Here is a 22,275-nt window from a genome sequence, read left to right as displayed (position 1 = left end):
CTTCGATTTCTCGAACTATGGGAGTCCAAGTGGTCCTAAGAAAAGCAATCAATATTGAAGATGATAATATCCCCAAAGATGACAGTGAGAAGCCTGACAAAACAGGAGCAGCCGTCATGATGGGAATAGTCCAGGAGATCAAGAAACTCAATGAAAAATTCGAAAAAAATACCTGGAGTCCCTGCCAGCATGGAAGACGCTGCCCCGGAAAGTTATGCTGACTCACCTTTCATATATGAGATGGCCAGAGTAGATCTTCCCAAGAAATTCTTAATTCCATCTATAAGAACCTATGATGGAACCTCAGATCCACATAACCATGTAGCCTTCTACAAACAAAAAATGTTGGTTGCATCTATCCCCAGTGAGTTTAGGCAAGTATGCATGTGCAAAGGATTCGGAACTACCCTGACTTGTCCTACACTACAATGGTACATTAACCTGCCAAATGGAAGAATCAAGTCCTTCGCTGACTTGGTCAATACATTCAATCAACAGTTTGCTAGCAGCATGGAACTGGAGAAACATTCCAGTGATCTATACAGGGTTACCCAGATCAAAGATGAGAGCCTCAGGAGCTTCCTTGCTAGGTTCAACAAAGAAAAAGTTTCCATACCTAGATGTGACATCGCTACAGCAGTGGAAGAATTCATGCAGGGATTGCTACCCAAGAGCGATCTGTATGTAGAATTAACCAAGTATTCATGTCACTCCTTTGAAGATGTCCAGGCAAAGACGCTTGCCTATATTAGGCTAGAAGAAGACAAGAGTTACAAGTTTGGAGGGTCCTGCAATCCAAAAGACTATGACAAGCCAAATAGAAAAAGTGGCGGCAAAAGCAACAACTACAGTAGTGGTCCATATACCAGACCTGATCAATCCGAAGTCAACCTGACGCAAGAACAGCAAGGTAAGACTAAAATTCATCCACCTATATCTGAACATAACTTCTGTGTTGATATTGCAGGATTGATCAAACGATTGGACAACATAGGACGAGTAGTCAGATGGCCCAGGAAGTTAGACAACCCGAATCCAAGGAAGGACCATACCAAATGGTGTGAGTTTCACATAGATATGAGACACACAACAGAATATTGCTTTACCCTCGGGAAACAAGTAGCCTATCTGTTGAAAACTGGACACCTCAAAGACCTGATCAAAGCCAGGGCAGGATTGAAGAAACCAGCAAAAACAACCAAGAGCAGAAGCAAGAACGCAATCTCCCTCCACCACCTCCACTTTATGAAGTGAGATTTATAAATGGAGGATCAGAGATTTGTGGCCTGACCAGTTCAACAGCAAAGAAAATAGCCAGGACACCTCAAACTTAGTCACCTTGCGAGCCTGACAACATCCCACCTATCACATTCAACGATTGTGACTTGGTAGGTATCCCTAACGTCCATCATGATGGCCTAGTGCTTTCCATGCAAATTGGAACTGCCAATGTAAGGAGGATCTTAGTAGATGGAGGCAGCTCAGTGAACCTGATCATGCTAGACGTGCTCAAAGCCATGAAGATCAAGGACGATCAAATTACCAGAAAGTCTAGTGTCTTTGTAGGGTTCAATGGCGAGACAAAGAGCACCTTGGGAGAAATCTACCTCCCTACTTATGAGGAAGGCGTCGCAACCTACGAAATATTTGGAGTCCTGGACTGCCTGTCCTCTTACAACGTCATCCTACGCAGACCCTAGATTCACAATATCAAGACTGTCCCCTCAACCTACCACCAGTGCATCAAGATACCAACAGATTGGGGAGTGGCAACTATTAAAGGTGAGCATAAGTCAGCCCAAGAATGCTACACTAAGGCCCTAAAACCTTCCAAGGCAGGTAAGTCTCTCGCATAGCAATTACTGTACCCTATCAGGAGCACTTATATGGCACTGCCCAACATGGAAACAGAACAGGTAATCCTCAAACCTGAGTACCTTGACAGGTATGTTCTAGTTGGCTCTGATGCCCCTGATTCATTCAGACCATAATTAGTAAGTTTTCTTAAAAATAAATCTTCTTGTTTTGCATGGTCTCACTTTGATATGAACGGAATTAGTGCTGATGTTATCACTCATAACCTTAATATTGACACATCTTACAAGCCCGTGCAACAGAAAAGACGAAAGTTTGAACCGGAAAGAAACGCCATTATCAATGAAGAAGTAGATAAACTCCTTGATATGGGCATGATCAAAGAAGTAATGTACCTTGAATAGTTGGCAAACGTAGTGGCCGTGCAGAAAAAGAACGACAAGTGGAGAGTCTGTGTCGACTACACCGACTTAAACAAAGCTTGTCCAAAGGATCCATTCCCTCTTCCACACATCGATGTTATGGTAGATGCGACGGCAGGACACGAGATGCTGACATTCATGGATGCTTCAAGTGGATTCAATCCGATAAAGATGTGCCCTGCTGACCAGGAGAGTACTGCATTCATTACTGACTGAGGCATATACTGCTACACTGCCATGCCATTCGTGTTGGAGTAAGTGTCCTCAACAATAGTGCGATCACATGATTAACAATCATAATTAAATCTCATAATGAGAATATGTAAGGGATGATTCATTATATAGTCAACTGATCAACATTAATGAGTAATGATTGGCTAACTAGAGTTTGATACGACTATCGTTTGACGGTGGTGATCAGTTGATCCCTTAAGGTCACACCTATAGGACGATTCCCAAACTGTAAAGTTAATTAATCGTATATTGATACGGATTAATTAAATCCTTAAATTGAACAAATTTATTTATAAAGTGAGAATTATATATCTTATTGTAATATGATTAAATAAGATTCAATTTAGTAATTAATATGTTATATTACTAAAATTGATTAATGTTTATGAAACATTTGAGATAAGAGAAATTAGTTAACTATAATTACAAAATGTTGTAGATTATATTAACTAGACTTAATATGACCCATTTTATATACAAGTAATTATGAATTACTTGTTAATTTGTTAATTGTAATTAATTTAATATATAATGTACTTAATTTGTTAAATATGCATTATTATGCCTAATGACATGTTACATGTCACATGTCACACAAATTACAAATGACAAATTACAAAGATAAAATGGAGGTTCATTTTAAGTGTATAAAACCGGTTTTTTTGTGGATGGTTAAGGCAATGTTGGTTTTGTTCTTTAAATGATTAAAAACATAATGATAACATGCTAAGACCTAGACTACCTAAGTAGAGCATTGATAAGGCAAATAAGAAAAAAGCAAATGCATGCTCTAGGGTAGAACAAAAAACCGGTCACCCATATGAAAAGGAGAGGATGTTCTCATTTTTGTATGGATGGTCTTTTGATGTTCATCTCACTACTTTTCTCCATATTGTCTCAAAAACACATAAATTGTTTATGTTCAATTTTGTTCATTGATCTAATATCCCAAATATATTACTAAGTGTGTAGTAATTTTATTAGATTAATATTTAAGGTAAACTACTTATATTATCTAGTTAGTAATATTTGTAGGATTTTGGGATAGTCTTGGGTGCAACTAAAATGAGGCGTTCTACATTTGAATGCATGAAGATTCTTGGAGGATCATCCTTAATTGTAATAGCTCAAGATCTAGTTTTGGAAGGAGTCCAAAACTAGTGCCCTTAAATTCGTCCATATGATGTAAGAACATCAAGTTTTCCTCTTTATCTCTTTTATTTTATTATGCATGCAAGTAGATCCATGAGATAAAATAATGAGTAATTTATAAAATAAATTAGATGATTCTAATAGGGGTATATGAACCTAACAGTTGGCATCAAGAGCTTTGGTGTTGCATGCATAATCGGTTTGGTTTTTCCGAATTATAAGTAACTTAATTAAAACTAATAATTTATAATTTATTAGATAAATTCATGAAATCATAATGCATGTTGTATATTCTGGTTCATTTTTAGGTCATATTGATGATTTATGCATGATTTATGCTGCTTTTAATGATTTTTAGTGAAATTATTACATTTTTAGGAGTAAAATGAACTTTTATTTACTAAAAATAGTTAAACTTAACTACTGACCGTGATTTTTTAGTATTACCTTACATGAATATTTTATATATTGTATGTAAAATTTCGTATTAATGTGATTAATATTGCATGATTTATGATTTTTATGTGATAAAAATGGTATAAATGGAGGTTAAATGACTAAAAATAGTTAACCTTTGAAACAGGCCATGAAATTTTAATATGATGTTACATGCATATTTTACAGATTTTATGTAAAATTTTAGATAATTGTGATTTATTATGCATGATTTATGATTTTAATGGTTAAAATTATATAAATAGTGACTATTTTTAGCAAAAATATCTAAAATTAATTTTATGGCATGCAATTTTTTCCTAATGTTGTATATTTGATATGAACATCAGATCTAAAGTTGCATAATTAATTTTGATTGATTTGATATGTTTATTGATTTTTATGTGATAAAATCGATAAAAGGACAACTTTATTAGTCATAAACATAAATTCGAAATTTTTGGTTTAAATTTTGCCATTTCCAGGTTCTGGAAATTTTTTTAAGAATGTTCAAAATTTTGATTTTTATTTTTTCATAATTTTTATGTTTAATTTGGAATTAAATGGTAAAAGTTATGATTTATACGATTTATTAATCAAATAAATTATAAATATTTTGTGGACAAATTTTATTAAGTTTTTGAAATCTTGATAATATTCCAGTATTTACAAAAATGTGATTTCGAATTTTTCCAAATTTTTATGATTTATTGGGAATTATTTCATAATTATTATGATTAGAAGAAGTTTAAATGAGCAATAATACAAAACCAAGTTAAATTATTGTCAAATGTTTAGTGAATGCTAATTTTTAAGTCCTAAGAAGGTTAGGATAATTAACTTGAGCTTAAATGTGATATAAGTATTGATTTGTGATTTTAATAAGTTATTATCACGCATTTACATAAAACCGGATTATATACGATATAAGGTTTAAGTAGGGCGATTTGGCACATTAATTTGGCATGGTAGACACATATATTTATGCTGCATTTCATTGATGAATGTCATATTTTATTTATGTAATTTTTAATTATGTAATTTTATCTTAGTATAACCTTAGTTTTTAATTGGTATTACCCGTTTTGAAAGGGAATATCGATTTGGTTGTAATTTTAATTTGATTCGCATCACCGTTTTGTAATTTAATAGATTTAAATTTTTATTACAAATGTATAATATGAATAGCTATGTATTTTTATTATTATTTTGTAATTCCGGAGTTTCCTAAAGACGGACCCATTCGAAAAGGACTTCCGGTTAAGACGGTGTTTTCCTTGGGAGGCGTGTCACTTGAAGTTCAAGGGACCAATGGAGTTAGTTTCCGAATTTGTAATAGAATATTAGATTTTCTATTTTAGGAAGGCCATACTAGGAAATTTATTGCTTTTGCATTTTTCATTATATGTTGCATGCATTGCCAAATCGCCATAAACAACACATGCATACCATATCGATTATTCGACCGTGTCAATTATAATTATCATTAGTTCAAAAATTTAGTTCACTTAAATTTGATAGATAATAAATTGACTCGACCTGTCACGTTATTAAAAATTGAGATTAAGCAATACCAAATAGTAGGACCCATTAATCCCCGTGACATTTGGAGTAGGTTCGGTTTTCCCGAGGTGCTTTTATTTATTATTGGGTAAGTGGGGTAATAAAACGTTATTACACGCAAAATTTGGTTGGACTCAACGGGACATGAAGACTAGTCTTATGTTTCGGGGCTAGAGATGAACTTAACGTAATTTCATCGACCGAGAGTTCTAATTGTAGAATCGGTTAAAGAGTTAACCCACCGAGTTATATTAATGAGGGATGTATCGGTTTCCCCGTGCCCGAGTTAATATGGATTTGGATCTCGGAATCATTTATATAATTGGGTGGAGGTCGTTATATAAATGCTAAAACATGCTAAAATGTTTTCATATATTACGATGAATGTTAGTCTTCCCACTATTTCGTTGTTTATGTTGTTCTATTTCACTACTCCTACTCATATGCGATATCATTCGATTGTAACACGAGTCTCCGCTAAACCACTATTGCTAACAACAAAGAATCTCTTTCTAAAATGAATCGTATCATAGATTGTGGACTAGCTCCATAGGAATCGTTCTACTCCATAGAACTTCATAGGAGTTTTCCTATGTTATATAAGATTAGTATCTTAAAATTCCTAACATACCTATGTATGATTTCTTATGCAGAAATATGACTAGAGGTAATGATTAGTCAAAATATATTTTGATTAAATCTTCTATGCATCCATGGTTCAAAAGTCTTATTGCTCAACCTAAACAATTGTCATCAAGCACTTAAGTTGTTAAGAACATGGCAATGTTAAATTGGTAAATTAATTTGTTAGAAATGTTGATTGACCAAATACCACAATAGAGTTCATCCTTGTAAAGGATTAACTAGGAATTTATATGAACATAAGTCTTCATCAAGTAGAAATTCTTAAAGTGAGTGGGAGCAATATGAAGTAAAGTTCCTATCTTAATTATTAAGGATAGAACTAGGCTCGAAATAGAAGGTGTTAGACACTTAAATAGATACAAACCCCAATAAGTAAAGATCAAGGAAGTTGGTCGTGTAAATCCAACATATTCCTCCTTCAATATATATGACATTGACATTGCATTCATGCCAATTACCACATCATGAGTATTTGATACAAATTTGTGGATTTCATCATAATACTTGCCATTATCGTGTGACGACTAGCAAGGATAATTTTAGAAATTTGCATGAATGGAATTAGGGTAGTTGCCATTTCGTCCATGGACATATAAGTGTTAAAGTGTAATCATTTTAGTTTTGTATTTAGAAATGTACCTCAATAATTGTTATGATGTACACCAACTCTAAATAAGAATATAATTCAAGTTTTTGTATAAAACGCAAAGGGTTTCTCTTTTATGCAATTAAAACAAGCGTTGTGCCCTTACATACCATGATTAAGTTCATGGTGAGACCATACAAATCAAGGTAATTATATTCGAACTAGAAGTAAAATGCCATATATACAAGACTCAAGTTGGTGATTCCAATCGTTTCTCAATTCTCGATTGAAAATCGCATTTAGAAACTAGTTTTGACTAGTATCCCAAACCATTTGATTGGGAATCTCTTGGTCTATGCGAATCTTGTATTCAAAGCAAGATAATTCATGACTTTTCTTGAAAAGGATTACGAATAGAGCAAGATATTCGCCATATTTACACTTTGAAGTGTATGGTCGAATACAATTTCAATCAGAAAAGGTTATTATTTCTTCATCTCTTTTACCAACGAATTAGGTAGATACTTGGTATCCACTTAATGAGGTAAGAAGAGAAATTATTTAACCTAGAGATTATAAAACCAAAGTATTAGTACTTTGTTAAAATAAGGAACAATAAAGTGAAGACTTTTATCTATACCAAAAGGAGTGTGATATGGTATCGCAAGTTCACTTTCATTATGATATGATTGAATCTTTACATTACAGTTGGAGGTAGTTTCTGTTATAAAATTGTCTAGCATTTAAATTTTCCACTAAAATAAAACATGATTAAATCAATCATCTACTTTTCATATGAGATATGGTTAGGCATGGTACCTAAATTGTAGCTTGTTTCGATAGTAAACATATGCTCTCTCTTCCTACATGATCACGAGAACAAATGGTTTGTGGATCGTGAAGCTGTCTACTAAGAAAAGAGGATTATTTTTTAAAGACAGAGTGGGAGAAAATGTCAAATCGCCACAAACTGAGAATAAGACGTAGGAAGTTGTTCCTTCTTAGTCAAAATCAGTAATTATTTCTTCGAAATCTAAAGCGGACAGGAGTCGTGTTATTTTTGAAAGTAACAAACCTGTAACTTATTAAGATGCTTTATCAAGTTTGTGGCTCGTGATGCTGTCTATTAAGAAAAGATGATTTTTTTCTTAAAGACAGAGTGGGACAAAATGTTCAAGAGCCACAAACTGAGAATAAGACGTAGGAAGATGTTCCTTCTTAGTCAAAATCAGTAATTATGTCTTCGAAATCTAAAGTGGACAGGAGTCATGATATTTTTGAAGGTAACAAACCTGTAACTTATTAAGATGCTTTATCTAGTTTCAACTCCGCAAAAGTCCGAAATGAGCATAAACCTTGGTTGATTGGTGGCAAAGGGTTTTGCATGCAACAACAACGGCTCATTGAATTCAGATATAATTTAACAGTTGGATTTTAAAATCATCTTGCATGAGTTTTGAAATTCGCAACTATCCTAAGGTAGGAGGAAAACTTAAGAAGAGGTCTTAAGTAGAAGTTAAGGAGTTAAATTGTATGTTTTGCTCGATTTGTCGAGTAGTTTATACATGGAGTTTAGTGGGAGTATGGTGGTGTTAATAATCTTATATGTGAATGACATATTGATCATTGTGATTGATGAAAGAAGTAGGAGAAGAATAATACATCTCTAAAATATCCAGTTCGATGGATATTAGCATAAAGTTAATATTCTTATGTTAATAAGAATCTTGACAAGTTCAAAAGTATTGAACATGAAGAAATTAAATCCACTTGCTTCCGCTGCGGGATTATTTCATTACGCTATGATGTATCGCCATTCTTATAATTCGTATACTTAGAATATGACGAATAGTTAAAAATCGAATTTTTGAGAAAAGTCCCTATATAGCCATATAGTTCATTAGTTGGTACTCTTGGAGTACTAAAGAAATGAAGCTAAGTGATTAGAAATGATATGGATTTATGTGCAAGGAGTTAGACGATAATCATATTCTAAACACACTAGGATGGTTAGAGAACCATCTTGGCTATATTATTTAAGGAGGATATCTGCTAGAAACATTCTAGGCAGTAGAACAATGAGAGATTTACAACGGAAATAGAGTATACTTGCAATAATGAGCTATGCAAGAAAGAAGTGATGATATTATGATTCGGTTTTATGAATTAGAGGAACTATGGTAGTTCGTTCCAATAACCGAAGGTCATATCCCTACACACTGTGAGGACAGTGGGAGTTATTCCAAGGCTAAGGAGCCTATGTCCAGATTGGATCTAGACACATACTCAAAAAAGTTTTTAATATAAAGATTATACATAACAAAGGGAAATGGTATATAGTAAGGTTAGGAAAGTGCAAAGTGCAGCTAAGACTTACTAACCAAAGGCTTCTCATAGGCTTAGCATGATAAGTCATGTCATTTCAATTGAATTAAGATGATTAACTATATACAAAATTAAGAATGAATTATAGATTATGTAGTAATTGATATTGTATCAATTTTACATATCTGATAATGCAATCATCGTTTAAGTTTTATACAAAACTCTTTTCTTTAATACTTTGTTTTTGCAAATAGGTTGTCGAGACAATGTTGAACCCTATTTAAGTGAACTGGATTAACATAGTATTAGCCCCTAGTCACTTATATGAGGTGACGTCTCGAACTGACTAGAGTGTGATGCGATTGATGGCAAGTTCAAGTGCCATAGAGTCATAAGAGATGACCAGTCAATCACATAGGCAGACTGTATGGGACACTCTATCGGGCAGTGACTGCTTATAGATTTCTGGTAATTCATATACAGCCTGGGCGTGGCAAAATCTACTATAGTATTCTTATGAGTCAATTCTTTTGACTAGAGACCATTCGCCCAAGTTGGCACAAGTTTATGATTGGCTTTGATTTATACTCTACGACTATCGTAACTGAAGTCAAATGAGTGTATTTTGGGTCATAATGATCTGTGGCTAAATGAAGGGAATAGTGTGATAGGAATTTTCCACCTCCTTGCCAGGGTTGTTGAAAATCTCTTGGCCACTCGAGTAGTAGTTAACTGAAAATGCGTGGCCACGCTTGGAAGGTATCTACGGTAGATAATTCCGGTCAGACAGTTACTCTCTGGATCGAGGAAACCATTCAAGATATGATCAAATGCAAGTACGACCTGCAAGACACCTTGCATTGAGTGGGAGATGTAATAGGACAAGAGAATTGGTGACGCACACTTGTCTCGGACAAGTGGGAGATTGTTGGAGTAAGTGTCCTCAACAATAGTGCGATCACATGATTAAAAATCATAATTAAATCTCATAATGAGAATACGTAAGGGATGATTTATTATATAGTCAACTGATCAACATTAATCGGTAATGATTGCCTAACTAGAGTTTGACATTACTGTCGTTTGACGGTGGTGATCAGTTGATCCCTTATGGTCACACCTATAGGACGATTCTCAAATTGTAAAGTTCATTAATCATATATTGATACGGATTAATTAAATCCTTAAATTGAATAAATTTATTTATAAAGTGAGAATTATATATCTTATTGTAATGTGATTAAATAAGATTCAATTAAGTAATTAATATGTTATATTACTAAAATTGATTAATGTTTATGAAACATTTGAGATAAGAGAAATTAGTTAACTATAATTACAAAATGTTGTAGATTATATTAACAAGACTTAATATGACCCATTTTATATACATGTAATTGTGAATTACTTGTTAATTTGTTAATTGTAATTAATTTAATATATAATGATATTTAATTTGTTAAATATGCGTTATTATGCCTAATGACATGTTACATGTCACATGTCACACAAATTACATATGACAAATTACAAAGATAAAATGGAGGTCCATTTTAAGTGTATAAAACCGGTTTTTTTTAGATGGTTAAGGCAATGTTGGTTTTGTTTTTTAAACGATAAAAAACATAATGATAACATGCTAAGACCTAGACTACCTACCTAGAGCATTGATAAGGCAAATAAGAAAAAAGCAAATGCATGCTCTAGGGTAGAGCAAAAAACCGGCCACCCATATGAAAAGGAGAGGATGTTCTCATTTTTGTATGGATGGTCTTTTGATGTTCATCTCACTACTTTTCTCCATATTCTCTAAAAAACACATAAATTGTTTATGTTCAATTTTGTTCGTAGATCTAATATCCCAAATATATTACTAAGTGTGTAGTAATTTTATTAGATTAATATTTACGGTAAACTACTTATATTATCTAGTTAGTAATATTTGTAGGATTTTGGGATAGTCTTGGGTGCAACTAAAAGGAGGCATTCTACATTTGATTGCATGCAGATTCTTGGAGGATCATCCTTAATGGTAATAGCTCAAGATCTAGTTTTGGAAGGAGTCCAAAACTAGTGCCCTGAAATTCGTCCATATGATGTAAGAACATCAAGTTTTCCTCTTTATCTCTTTTATTTTGTTATGCATGCAACTAGATCCATGAGATAAATTAATGAGTAATTTATAAAATGAATTAGATGAGTCTAATAGGGGTATATGAACCTAACAATTCGGTCTGAAGAATGCAGGGGCAACGTACCAGCGCTTGGTCAACATGATGTTCAAGGAGCAGATAGGGGACACCATGGAAGTTTACATTGACGACATGGTAGTAAAATCTAAGAATGCACAAGACCATGTGAAGCACCTGGAACAAGCATTTCAAATCTTGGAAAAATACAACATGAAACTCAACCCTGCGAAATGCCACTTTGGAGTTTCTGTAGGGAAGTTCCTAGGTTATATGGTGACCAAACAAGGCACATAAGCTAGCCCTGAACAGATCAAGGCTATTCTAGTATTACAGCCACCCAAATCTGTCAAGGATATTCAAAAATTAACAGGAAGAGTAGCAGCCCTGATCAGGTTCATATCTAGATCATCTGAATAGTGTAAAACGTTTTAAAACCTACTCAGAAAGAATAAACAGTTCCAATGAACCCCTGAACATGAAGAAGCCATTCAAGATTTAAAACTATCTCTCTCATCTCCACCTTTACTGGCCAAGCCAGAAAAAGGGGAACCCCTGTCAGTAAACCTTTTCGTCACTGAAATCGCGGTAAGTGCAGTCTTGGTAAAGGAATTAGAAGGCCAGAAACACCCTGTCTACTACGTAAGTAAAAGTCTATTAGATGCAGAAATGAGGTATGGTTTACTTGAAAGGTATGTTTTAACTTTAATCATGTCATGTGCCAAGTAGCGTCCTTATTTTGAGTCTCACCCCATAATTGTTAAGACCAACCTACCAATAAAAGTTTTCCTGCGTAAGCCCGAACTATCAGGCAGGATGGCCAAATGGTCAGTCCAGCTTTTAGCACTTATGATATCACCTTTGAACCCAGGACAACAATCAAATCACAAGCCTTAGCAGACTTTGTGGCTGATTTCAGTCCTAACCTAGAATCAGATTTTGCTAAAGAAGTCAACCAACTAGAAAATAAAACCCCTGACCAACAGTGGACCCTGTTCACTGATGGCGCATCCAATATAAGAGGTACAAGGTTAGGATTAGTGCTAAAATCGCCACAAGGGGACACTATAGCTCAGGCTGTGAGTTGTGAATTCAAAGCTACTAACAATGAGGCTGAATATGAAGCCCTCATAGTAGGACTCACGGTATGTCTAGACCTCGGTGTTCAAAACTTAAAGGTAAAAACTGATTCGCTTTTAATTGCAAATCAAATAAAGGGAATTTATACAGCAAAGGATGAAAAAATGATTTTATATTTGGTATATGCTAAAAAACTTCGCGATAAATTCGTTTTATTTGACATTGAGCAAATACCAAGAGACCTGAATACCCAGGCTGATGCTTTGGCCAGCCTTGGCTCAAATTTTACCCCTGCTATTTTTGATAAAATACGTATTGTTCATATACTTGAAGTTGCTATCAACAAACCTGAACAAGTTAGTCCTGTAAACGAAGATAGTGACTCCTGGACTAAACCCTACTATGACTGGTTCCTGCGAGGTATATTACCTCAGGGCGGGCATGAAGTAAGAGCATTTAAAATTAAGGCCTCTTCTTATTCCATCATTAATAACACTCTGTTTAGAAGATCACAGACTGGACCCTATCTAAGATGCCTTGAACCACATGAAGCCAAACAAGTACATCAAGAAATTCATGAAGGATATTGTGGCAACCATAAAGGAGGAAGAAGCCTGGCAAGCAAGGTACTCAGGACTGGCTATTACTGGCCTACCCTGAGGGCTGACTGTCTAAATTATTGTGCGAAGTGCGAAGCCTGCCAAATACACGTCCCTATCATTCATCAGCCATCACAGCTACTACATTCAGTTTCTGCACCCTGGCCATTTATGAAGTGGGGCATGGACATAGTAGGAAAACTCCCAGTAGCACTAGGCCAAAAAGTGTTCATGCTAGCCATGACTAACTACTTCTCCAAATGGATTAAAGCAGATTCTTTCAGGCAGGTTACTGAGAAGGAAGTAATATCCTTCATCAGGACAAATATCATATGCAGATACGGAGCCCCTCAGAGATAGTCTATGATAATGACACCTAGTTCGTTGGAAAAAGAACCAAAGCTTTTTGTGACGAATGGAATATCAACTTGGTGACCTCAACTCCTGGCTGCCCAAAAGCAAATGGTCAGGCCGACTCAAGTAAAAAGGTAGTCATCAACTGCTTAAAAAAGAAGCTAAAAAGTAAATGAGGCAGATGGGCTGAAGAGCTTCCACTAGTACTATGGGCAGACAGGACAACCCCAAAGACGTCAACAGACCATACACCCTATTCGCTGGTGTATGGTTGTGAAGCAGTCATCCCTGCAGAAGTGCACATACCAACCTCAAGATATAACCTAAACAATGTTGAGACAAATGTCAACCTGATGCAAGACAACTTAGCCCTAGCAGAAGAACTTAGAGACTCCACTAGATTCAGGATAGCCTTATATCAACAATAGTAGCTAGAAGTTACAACAAGAATGTCAGAATCAGAGTTTTCAAGGAAGGAGATCTTGTCCTACGAAAAGTATTTCCAAACAAAAAAGAAAAATCAGCAGGCAAATTAGCCCCTGCATGGGAAGGACCATATTTAATAGAATTCATCGTCGGACAGGGAGCATACAGGCTACAAACCTTAGAAGGAGAAATGATCCCAAAGTCTTGGAATGTAACTCACTTGAAACTATTTCATATTTAGCTCTTGAAATAAAAACAGCTATACCCTGTCCCGATAAGGTAAAATTCAAATTTTAACTCATAAACTATGTGTTTCTTGCCTACTTTGCTTGATGAAATTGCTTGCCTTATATGATCAAATTCTATGTGCACCCTGTATGATGATTTATACGTCCAACTTTGCTTAATATAATATCTGAATCCTGAAAATATTATACATGAATTATTGTTACATGAATAAAATCTCCAGGATTGAGGGCTACCCTATTTTACCTGTACTTTTCTAAGTCCCTCTCAAAAAATAAATTCCTATACCCTGTCGTGCCCAAACGAAGGTTGGTAACCCACACAAGATACGGTAAATACAAGCATGATTATTGCCCAACACAGGTATTTACTACACACCTCTACAATGGTTGGATGCATCATTGGACGTGTAAGAAGGTGAGAGACCCTAACGACTGTCAAAATGTCCTCCCGATAGGTCGAGTACCAAGCCCTCCAGACAGGCAGGGGACATAAGCCCTCCAGTCAGGCCGGATCCCACCCACTTTAATCATAAAAAAGAAACTGCATATGATTAAAGATTTAATAAAACGTACGACATTTTAATAGGCCAAAAACTATTTTTGCTTATAGGTTAACAGGTTGAAGCGAAACTGAGAAAACAACAAAATGAAGAGTCCAGAAATAAAAAAGCAAGCCAGAAAGGCAAACTTGCTATCATTACCAAGCCTTCACCTCCTGGGGCAAAGGCAACAAAAAGTTTAAACTTATCAGGGATACCTTCTGATGCGTGCATTTTATATAGATTTTTTATACCATATTTGCACGCATTTCTATGCATATTTAGTAGTGTTTAGCTACAAATGTCCCCTGAATAGTCTACTTTGGTTTGGTTTGTATTATTTGCAGGTGTGAACCGGAGAGGAGCATAATCAAGCTTAATACATGTCCCTATGCATGCCTTTAGGATATGAGTTGACTCGGAGCTTGGAGACTACTATTTTGAGATGCGCATAGAAGTAAGGAAGCTAGGCGAGCAAAGGAAGAGCTTTATATTGCAAGTGCCTACTTAGAAGAGCCATATCTCGAGTTCTACAACTGATTTTCCCGTGATTCTAGTTGGATAAGAAACGCTCTGTTTGCCCAAGTAACAAAGAAATGGTGGCCGTTTGAAGTTTAGTGCGCGAAGCAGGAATTGTGCGCTGGAAAGTACTCGATCGAGTACTATCTTGTTCGATCGAGTACCTAATGTCCTCGATCGAATGGTACCTTTTTTATAGTGTTCGATCGAGTACCTAAAGTCCTCGATCGAGAGGTTTTTGCTAGGATTTACTTGATCGAGGAGTTCTAAAGTCCTCGATCGAGTACTTTTCTATCTGACGCAAGATTTTCGTATCTTGTTATGTATCTTAGGTCAAATAATTATCTTTCCTATAAATAGGACATACGTCATTAGGTTTAAACTCTCCTTTTTCTCTCTCTTGCTATCTCTCTCTTTTCTCTCTTCATTTGGACCCTCTTTCAGACGGTTGTTTTGGTCTGCTATTTTTCCGGATCTAATTCTTTGTAACCTTTCTCTCTCTTTTATATATATTAATTCTCTTTTGCTTATTTCTTCATCATGCTTGTTCTTGCCTTATTTCTCATTCTTGTTTTATTTGTTATGCTTAGCTAATCCCTTAATGCTAGGATTAGGGGAGTCATGGTAGTATAGCAATGATGCGATAGTTGGTCTAGGAGATTTAATGTGAATTGTTTCATTGACAATATAACTATAATCGTTTGGTTGAATGCATGCAACTGAATTAGTTAATCTGGTTAAGTTGAAACCTATATCGGAATATTGGAATGAATAGACCTGTTATGAGCAATAGACTACAATAGTGAGGGTGGAAGCTAAGCTAGTTATATTTTAGGGCGGATAGCGGACCGGAAGGACCTTTCCCTTACCCTTCTCACATCAGATCGACTGACCTACCTTTAGCTGATTTATGTAATATCATGATAACCCGACATCTTAGCATCTTTCTCTTTATTTTCTCTCAACCCTTGCTTTTATTAGTTTAGTTCAAATACTCAAATCCCCCATTTTGTGACCTTAGACAGACTGAATTAATGAGTAGGTAGTGACCGCCTGCCTGTGGATACGATACCCGACTTACCTCTGCTGCATTAGTAGAGCCAGTTGGTTTTATTTTTGATAGGGTTGCGACAACCGTGTCAAATTTTGGCGCCATTGCCGGGGAGGCAACAATTTTATTTACTTGTTTATTTTTGTCTGTCTTTAGCCTCAAGGGATTTATTCCTTGAGGTAGTTCTTATCTTTTTCCTCAGTGTTGTTTTGATAGGCCATACGGGTCCTACCTAGACAGTTCTAGGTAAAAGATCATCAAAGGGAAGGCTTGAGTACCTTTGATCTTCCACCTATGTTCCATCCTATGGCATAACAGGTGGTCTATTGTGAGAGATGTGGTGCTCCTCGGCACAATGCTGTTATTTGCTTGGTGGAGAACGAAGAAGTATATGCATTTAGGCAGCGTAGACAAGCTAGTCAACTCTTTGCATATGTGCCACCACATCCGTTTCAACAAAGAGGCTATCAAAAGCCTCCATTCGTCTGGCCACCGCAACAACAAGTTCCTCCTCCTGATAAACAGAAAGAGGAGATTGCTGAATTGAAGTCCTTGGTGAACGCTCTTGCGCTTCAAGCGCAAGAAATTGATACATTTAGAGAGGCTCGTATCAAGGAATTTGAGTCTTAAATAGCTGAATACGAAGACTTCTGCACTGTACAGCAACAAGAGCTCGATCGAACAAAATTCAACGCTCGATCGAACACTTTGCACGAGGAACCACCCGATCGAGAAGTTATATGTGCTCGATCGAGTAGAATTCAGGAGGAAAGCCCTCGATCGAATTCTATATTTGGTTGATTGAACATTATGGCCACGGAGAGCATTGCTATGTCATCTGGGTTCCTTTCGGGTTATTATTTTGAAGAAGACAATGGTTATGGTGAATCCCCCATTTGGAAAACTGAGTTGGACGCTCTAGAGGCTGCAATATACGGGATAGAACCCACAAAGGAGGGGAATGAGAAGGTAGCTGAGTCCGAGAATGTTCCTAGCACGGTAGAGGTAATATATTATTTTATCAATGATTCCGACGTTAGGAGCAACCGACCTGAGGTAATTAACGATAACTTTATGATCATTGCTATAACTAATAGTAAATTACCTCATATGACTTATGCTTTATATTTCAATACTCCACCCCCTCCTAGTTGGACAAATAAGTTTATTAAATTTCACCATATTTGTCATCGAAAATTTGTTAGGCTGAGACAGTACTTCAGATTGCTCTTATATGCTCCTTTTCTATTTTGGTGCTACTTATGCTCTTGTGTAGCACATGCGCAAATTTATGATATCATGCTGAGAGCTTTGAGTTTCTTTGATTGTGACCAACTGGAGCAACGGGATGAAGAAAAAATGGTCGAGCTGGGACCTGTCTGAAACTACCGCTGTCCGGGAGGCAACCTGGAGTTTAAGTTTTTAGTTGATTTACATTTCAGTTTTTGTTGTGTGTGTAATAAATGGTTTTCAAACCATAGACTGTGAAAGATTTAGGATTGGTTTTCGGTCGTCATTTGTCTGGAGGTACCAATCGATCGAGCATTCTTTTTACTCGATCGAGTGCTTGAGCCATTCGATCAAACACTCCTTTTCCTCGACCGAGCACCTACAGAAACGGACATTTCGATCGAATAACCTGTTCTCCTCGATCGAACACTTATGTAGCCCAATGTACTCCATCGAGTATCAAATCCTCTCGATCGAGTACCATCATGTAAGATTGCTCTGATTTACTTCCAATGACGCTGTTCTGGAGCTATTTAGTGACTTCCCATGTTGCTGGCTTCACTCTTCCTTTTCAGTTTACATTTCCTTTCCCTATTTTTGGGTACAATGAGGACATTGCACAGTTTGGTTTGGGGAGGTTATGCATCCATATTTGTGTCTGCATACTGTTTTTATTGCATTTCTGTTATCACATTTAATTTTCCGCTTGCATTGTCTTTTATTTTCAAAAAAATCAAAAAACTCATAAAAATTAAAAAATTTTATTCAAAAATTCCACGTTTACTTTTGCATATAGGTCGAGTCAGAACAGTAGATTTCAATGATGGTATTGCACTATAATTTGTCCTTTTGCTTAAGCCTTGCAATAACTAATATTTTTTAGCATTGTCTTATTGCATAATCTACGAGTTAATGTTGAAATTTAGCTGAACGAATAGACTTGACCTGAAATTTTGGCAACCTACTTATAATTTCTAAGATTTAGAGCCTTATAAACTTGTGTCATTTGTGATCGGTTTCATGTAGGATTGTGAGTAGTATACTCCTTGCATAACATGTTCATTAATTTGCACATATATGAAATTCAATTGCTTTTTGCCTACGTACATTCGGGTTAGTGGTTGGTGTCACATGCAGGGAGGTACTTAGATTCCCTTTTCTTCCACTTTGACCCATGTAACTCCACATTAGCCAAATTTGCATGTTGACCCTTAACTACATCCAGATTTAGCCTGCCTCGTCAAGCTAGTTAGTGTATGTTTTGCGGTATATAATTTATTGTTCCAAGTTGGTTTGTATTTGATGATTTGTAGTTGGTAATTTATGAAAGAAAGAACGAGGATGGAAAAAAAGAAATTGAAAAAGAAAAAAAAATGTGAAGAAAAAGAAAAGAAAAAAAAGGAAAAATCACAAAACTGTGAAAAAGAAGAATGAGAAGTTTGGTTGACGGGTTTGCTCCTATGCTTTACTTATATCTATTGAGGAGTATGTTCTTGGTTGAGCAAGCTGTTGTGCTAATTTAAGAGCACTATGCTTAATTTTGATGGATTAAGAATCGGATATGGTTCTTTTGGTTCTGTTTAGGTAGCTAGCTTGGCTCATTACCTCACATTCCCAAAAATGTTTTGCCTTTTCTTACCTATTACCTCACTTTACCATATTTTTGTAAGCCCTCGGTTGTGACAGGACCTTGTTTGGTTGGAATGTATGTACGGTAGTTATAATTGTCTATCATATTAGTTGCATGCATGTTTATGTGGGTCGTAGTTTAGGTGAGTTACTATTTTTCTTTCTCTCTTACATTTATATGCTTACCCTTTGCTTCATGAGAGAAGAGTAACCCGTGAGAGTCCATCATTAAAGGTCTTGCAAGGTCGATGGTTCAGCTTTATTATAAACATCTTATAACTCGTTTGCATTTGACAATTTTTGCTGTAAGTGTTAGTTTGCTGCATTAAATTGGTTTAAGTGGCCAATTTGTAGCTAGCTCTGAGTTTTTTTTTTTTCTGTTCCATTAGTTTTGCATTTAGGTTGCTTGAGGATAAGCAAAGGTTTGGTTTGGATTCTTACAACAGCTACTTATTTCCTCAATCTTAATGGCAATGTGTTTGGATTCTTTAAAGGAGAAAGGGGGTTGAGACAAGGAGATCCTCTATCTCCCTTGCTCTTTACTGTGTGCATGTAATATCTTTCAAGGATGCTAACTTACTCAACTGGGGCAAATGATTTTAACTACCACCCAATATGCAAACAAATGAAACTAACCCATCTTATGTTTGTAGATGACCTGCTCTTATTTTGCAAAGGAGATGGACCTTCAATTATGACAATTCTCAGATCCTTTGCAACTTTCTCCAAATCTTCAGGTCTCAATATGAGTAAAGGCAAGTCAAATGCATACTTCAATGGAGTAAATGCTAATTTGAAACAAGATATATTAAGGATCTCAGGTATGGTGGAAGGTCTCTCCCTTTTAAATATCTTGGAGTCCCAATAAAAACCACAAGACTTAATGCTAAGGATTGTAAGCCCCTCATTGATAGAATTGTTCCGAGAATAAGAAACTTGGGGGCTAGGAAACTATCCTATGCAGGTAGACTGACTCTGGTTCAAGCTGTTCTTAAGACTCTACATAACTATTGGGCTAGTATTGTTATACTACCTACTGGAGTGATCACTAGAATTGAGGCTATATGCAGAAACTTTCTCTGGGATGAAGGGGTGGATTACCTGAGATCCCCTCTTGTTTCTTGGGAAAAAATCTGTAGACCTAAGAATGAAGGAGGACTAGAACTAAATAGTGCCATTCACTGGAACAGGGCAGCAGTTGGAAAATTGGTCTAGTGGTTGGCTACTAAGCCTGACCACTTGTGGGTCAGATGGGTCAACACAGTCTACATAAAAGGGAAGTAGTGGCTAGATTATTATCCCTCAAGTAATTCTAGCTGGTCTTGGAGAAAAATATGCCAAATCAAATCTCTTTATCAGGACTCTTACCAACAGAATATTTGGACTACGGATAAGGTGAGAGAATATTCGATTGCCAAAGGCTATGACTTCAAAAGAATCAAAGGGGAACGGGTTCAATGGTAGAGTCTAATCTGGAACAAATACACGACCCCTAAACATGGATTCCTAGCTTAGATATATTTTCACAATGCTTTAAATACCAAATTCAAGCTGCATAAGTTGGGGATTGGTGAAGATGATACCTGTACAGTCTGTGGATTTGGATAAGAGACGGCTTCACACTTATTCTTTGAATGTGAGTACAGTTCCAGAATTTTTTCCCTCATTAGCAATCGGATTGGAGAGAACATTCCACCAGACAACCCCACAGAATGGAGAAGACGATTGATTGGCTCCGGGATAAGAAAGGGGATTATCAACGCCTTGCTTAACGCCTGTATCTATGCCATATGGAGACAACGAAATCTGTGCAAACATGATTTAGTGCTTCTCAAACCGGAGAAAGTAGCGAATGTGATTATTAAAGAGGTAGTAAGTCGTACCTTAATCTTCCATGAGCAAGTGGGAAGTCGAGACAGAGATTTGATAGAGAGGATGGACGATTGCAGTGGATTGAGAGACTGAAGGGGCAGATAAGGAGGTTGGGACGATAATGAGTGAATTAATGAAGTTACCTGTTTTTGTTGATAAGATACAAATTAGGCATGTCTGATTTGTTTTACTGCTCAATTTAGTTGGGCTCTTGTTTTTTGGTGTCTAATAGCTCGGTTCTAAGAAGGTCGGGTTGGGTGATTTTCCACCGCCTTCTCTTTATGGTGACGTTTCTTTTTCAATATACTTACATTTTACCGAAAAAAAAGGTTTGGTTTGGGGAAGTTTGATGCGTGCATTTTATATAGACTTTTTGTACCATATTTGCATGCATTTCAATGCATATTTAGTAGTGTTTAGCTACAAATGTCCCCCAAATAGACTACTTTTATTTGGCTTGTATTATTTGCAGGTATGAACCAGAGAGGAGCATACTGAAGCTTAATACATGTCCCTATGCATTCATTTAGGATATGAGTTGAGTCGGAGCTTGGAGACTACTATTTTGAGATGCGCATAGAAGTAAGGAAGCTAGGCGAGCAAAGGAAGAGCTTCATATTGCTAGTGCCTATTTTGAATAGCCATATCTCTAGTTATGCAAGTCATTTTCACGTGATTCTAATTGGTTATGAAAGCTTGTCCTCTTAGCTTTCCAACGCCACCGAACGCTCTGTTTGCCCAAGTAACGAAGAAATGGTGGCCGTTTGAAATTCAGTGCGCGAAGCAAGAATTGTGCGCTGGAAAGTGCTCGATCGAGTACTATCTTGTTCGATCGAGTACCTAATGTCCTTGATCGAATGGTGCCTTAGGTACTCGATCGAGAGGTTTTTGCTAGGATTTAATCGATCGAGGAGTTCTAAAGTCCTCGATCGAGTACTTTTCTATCTGACGCAAGATTTTCGTATCTTGTTATGTATCTTAGGTCAAATAATTATCTTTCTTATAAATAGGAAAGACGTCATTAGGTTTAAACTCTCCTTTTTCTCTCTCTTGCTATCTCTCTCTTTTCTCTCTTCTTTTGGACCCACTTTCAGACGGTTGTTTTGCTCTGCTATTTTTCCGGATCTAATTCTTTGTAACCTTTCTCTCTCTTTTATATATATTAATTCTCTTTTGTACACATATTTTTTGTTTATTTTCAGTTTGTCAAATTTCTTTCAAAGTTCGTTCCTTTTGTGTTTCCGATATCGCAAATAAATTTAATTCGTTTTTAACTCGTTTTAATTCGTTTAATTCATTTTTATCATTTTTTGACGGTTTAATATGTAATTAACCTGCTAAATTACTTCAACTTGAGTCTAA

At 36.0% G+C, this 22,275-nt stretch overlaps 1 protein-coding gene across 1 annotated transcript; it reads left to right on the top strand.

The window, feature by feature from the left end:
- Window positions 1–189: 189 nt before the first annotated feature.
- On the top strand, window positions 190–1,700 carry LOC141617345 (uncharacterized). The gene is made up of 3 exons (XM_074434531.1): window positions 190–910; window positions 968–1,060; window positions 1,393–1,700. The coding sequence occupies exons 1-3, from the start codon at window positions 190–192 to the stop codon at window positions 1,698–1,700; spliced, it is 1,122 nt and encodes a 373-aa protein (XP_074290632.1).
- Window positions 1,701–22,275: the final 20,575 nt, after the last annotated feature.

The sequence above is a fragment of the Silene latifolia genome, chromosome X (assembly GCF_048544455.1).
Source record: "Silene latifolia isolate original U9 population chromosome X, ASM4854445v1, whole genome shotgun sequence".
NCBI classification, from domain to species: Eukaryota; Viridiplantae; Streptophyta; class Magnoliopsida; order Caryophyllales; family Caryophyllaceae; genus Silene; species Silene latifolia.
This window is presented reverse-complemented; position numbering and strand designations above follow the sequence as displayed.

Bases quoted from the DNA above. Each gene is read 5' to 3' on its own strand.
- LOC141617345 (XM_074434531.1), top strand. From the start codon at position 190: ATGGAAGACGCTGCCCCGGAAAGTTATGCTGACTCACCTTTCATATAT. The intron at 911-967 runs GTAAGACTAAAA...TTGATATTGCAG, and splicing joins CCTGACGCAAGAACAGCAAG to GATTGATCAAACGATTGGAC. The intron at 1,061-1,392 runs GTGAGTTTCACA...GTGACTTGGTAG, and splicing joins GAAGGACCATACCAAATGGT to GTATCCCTAACGTCCATCAT.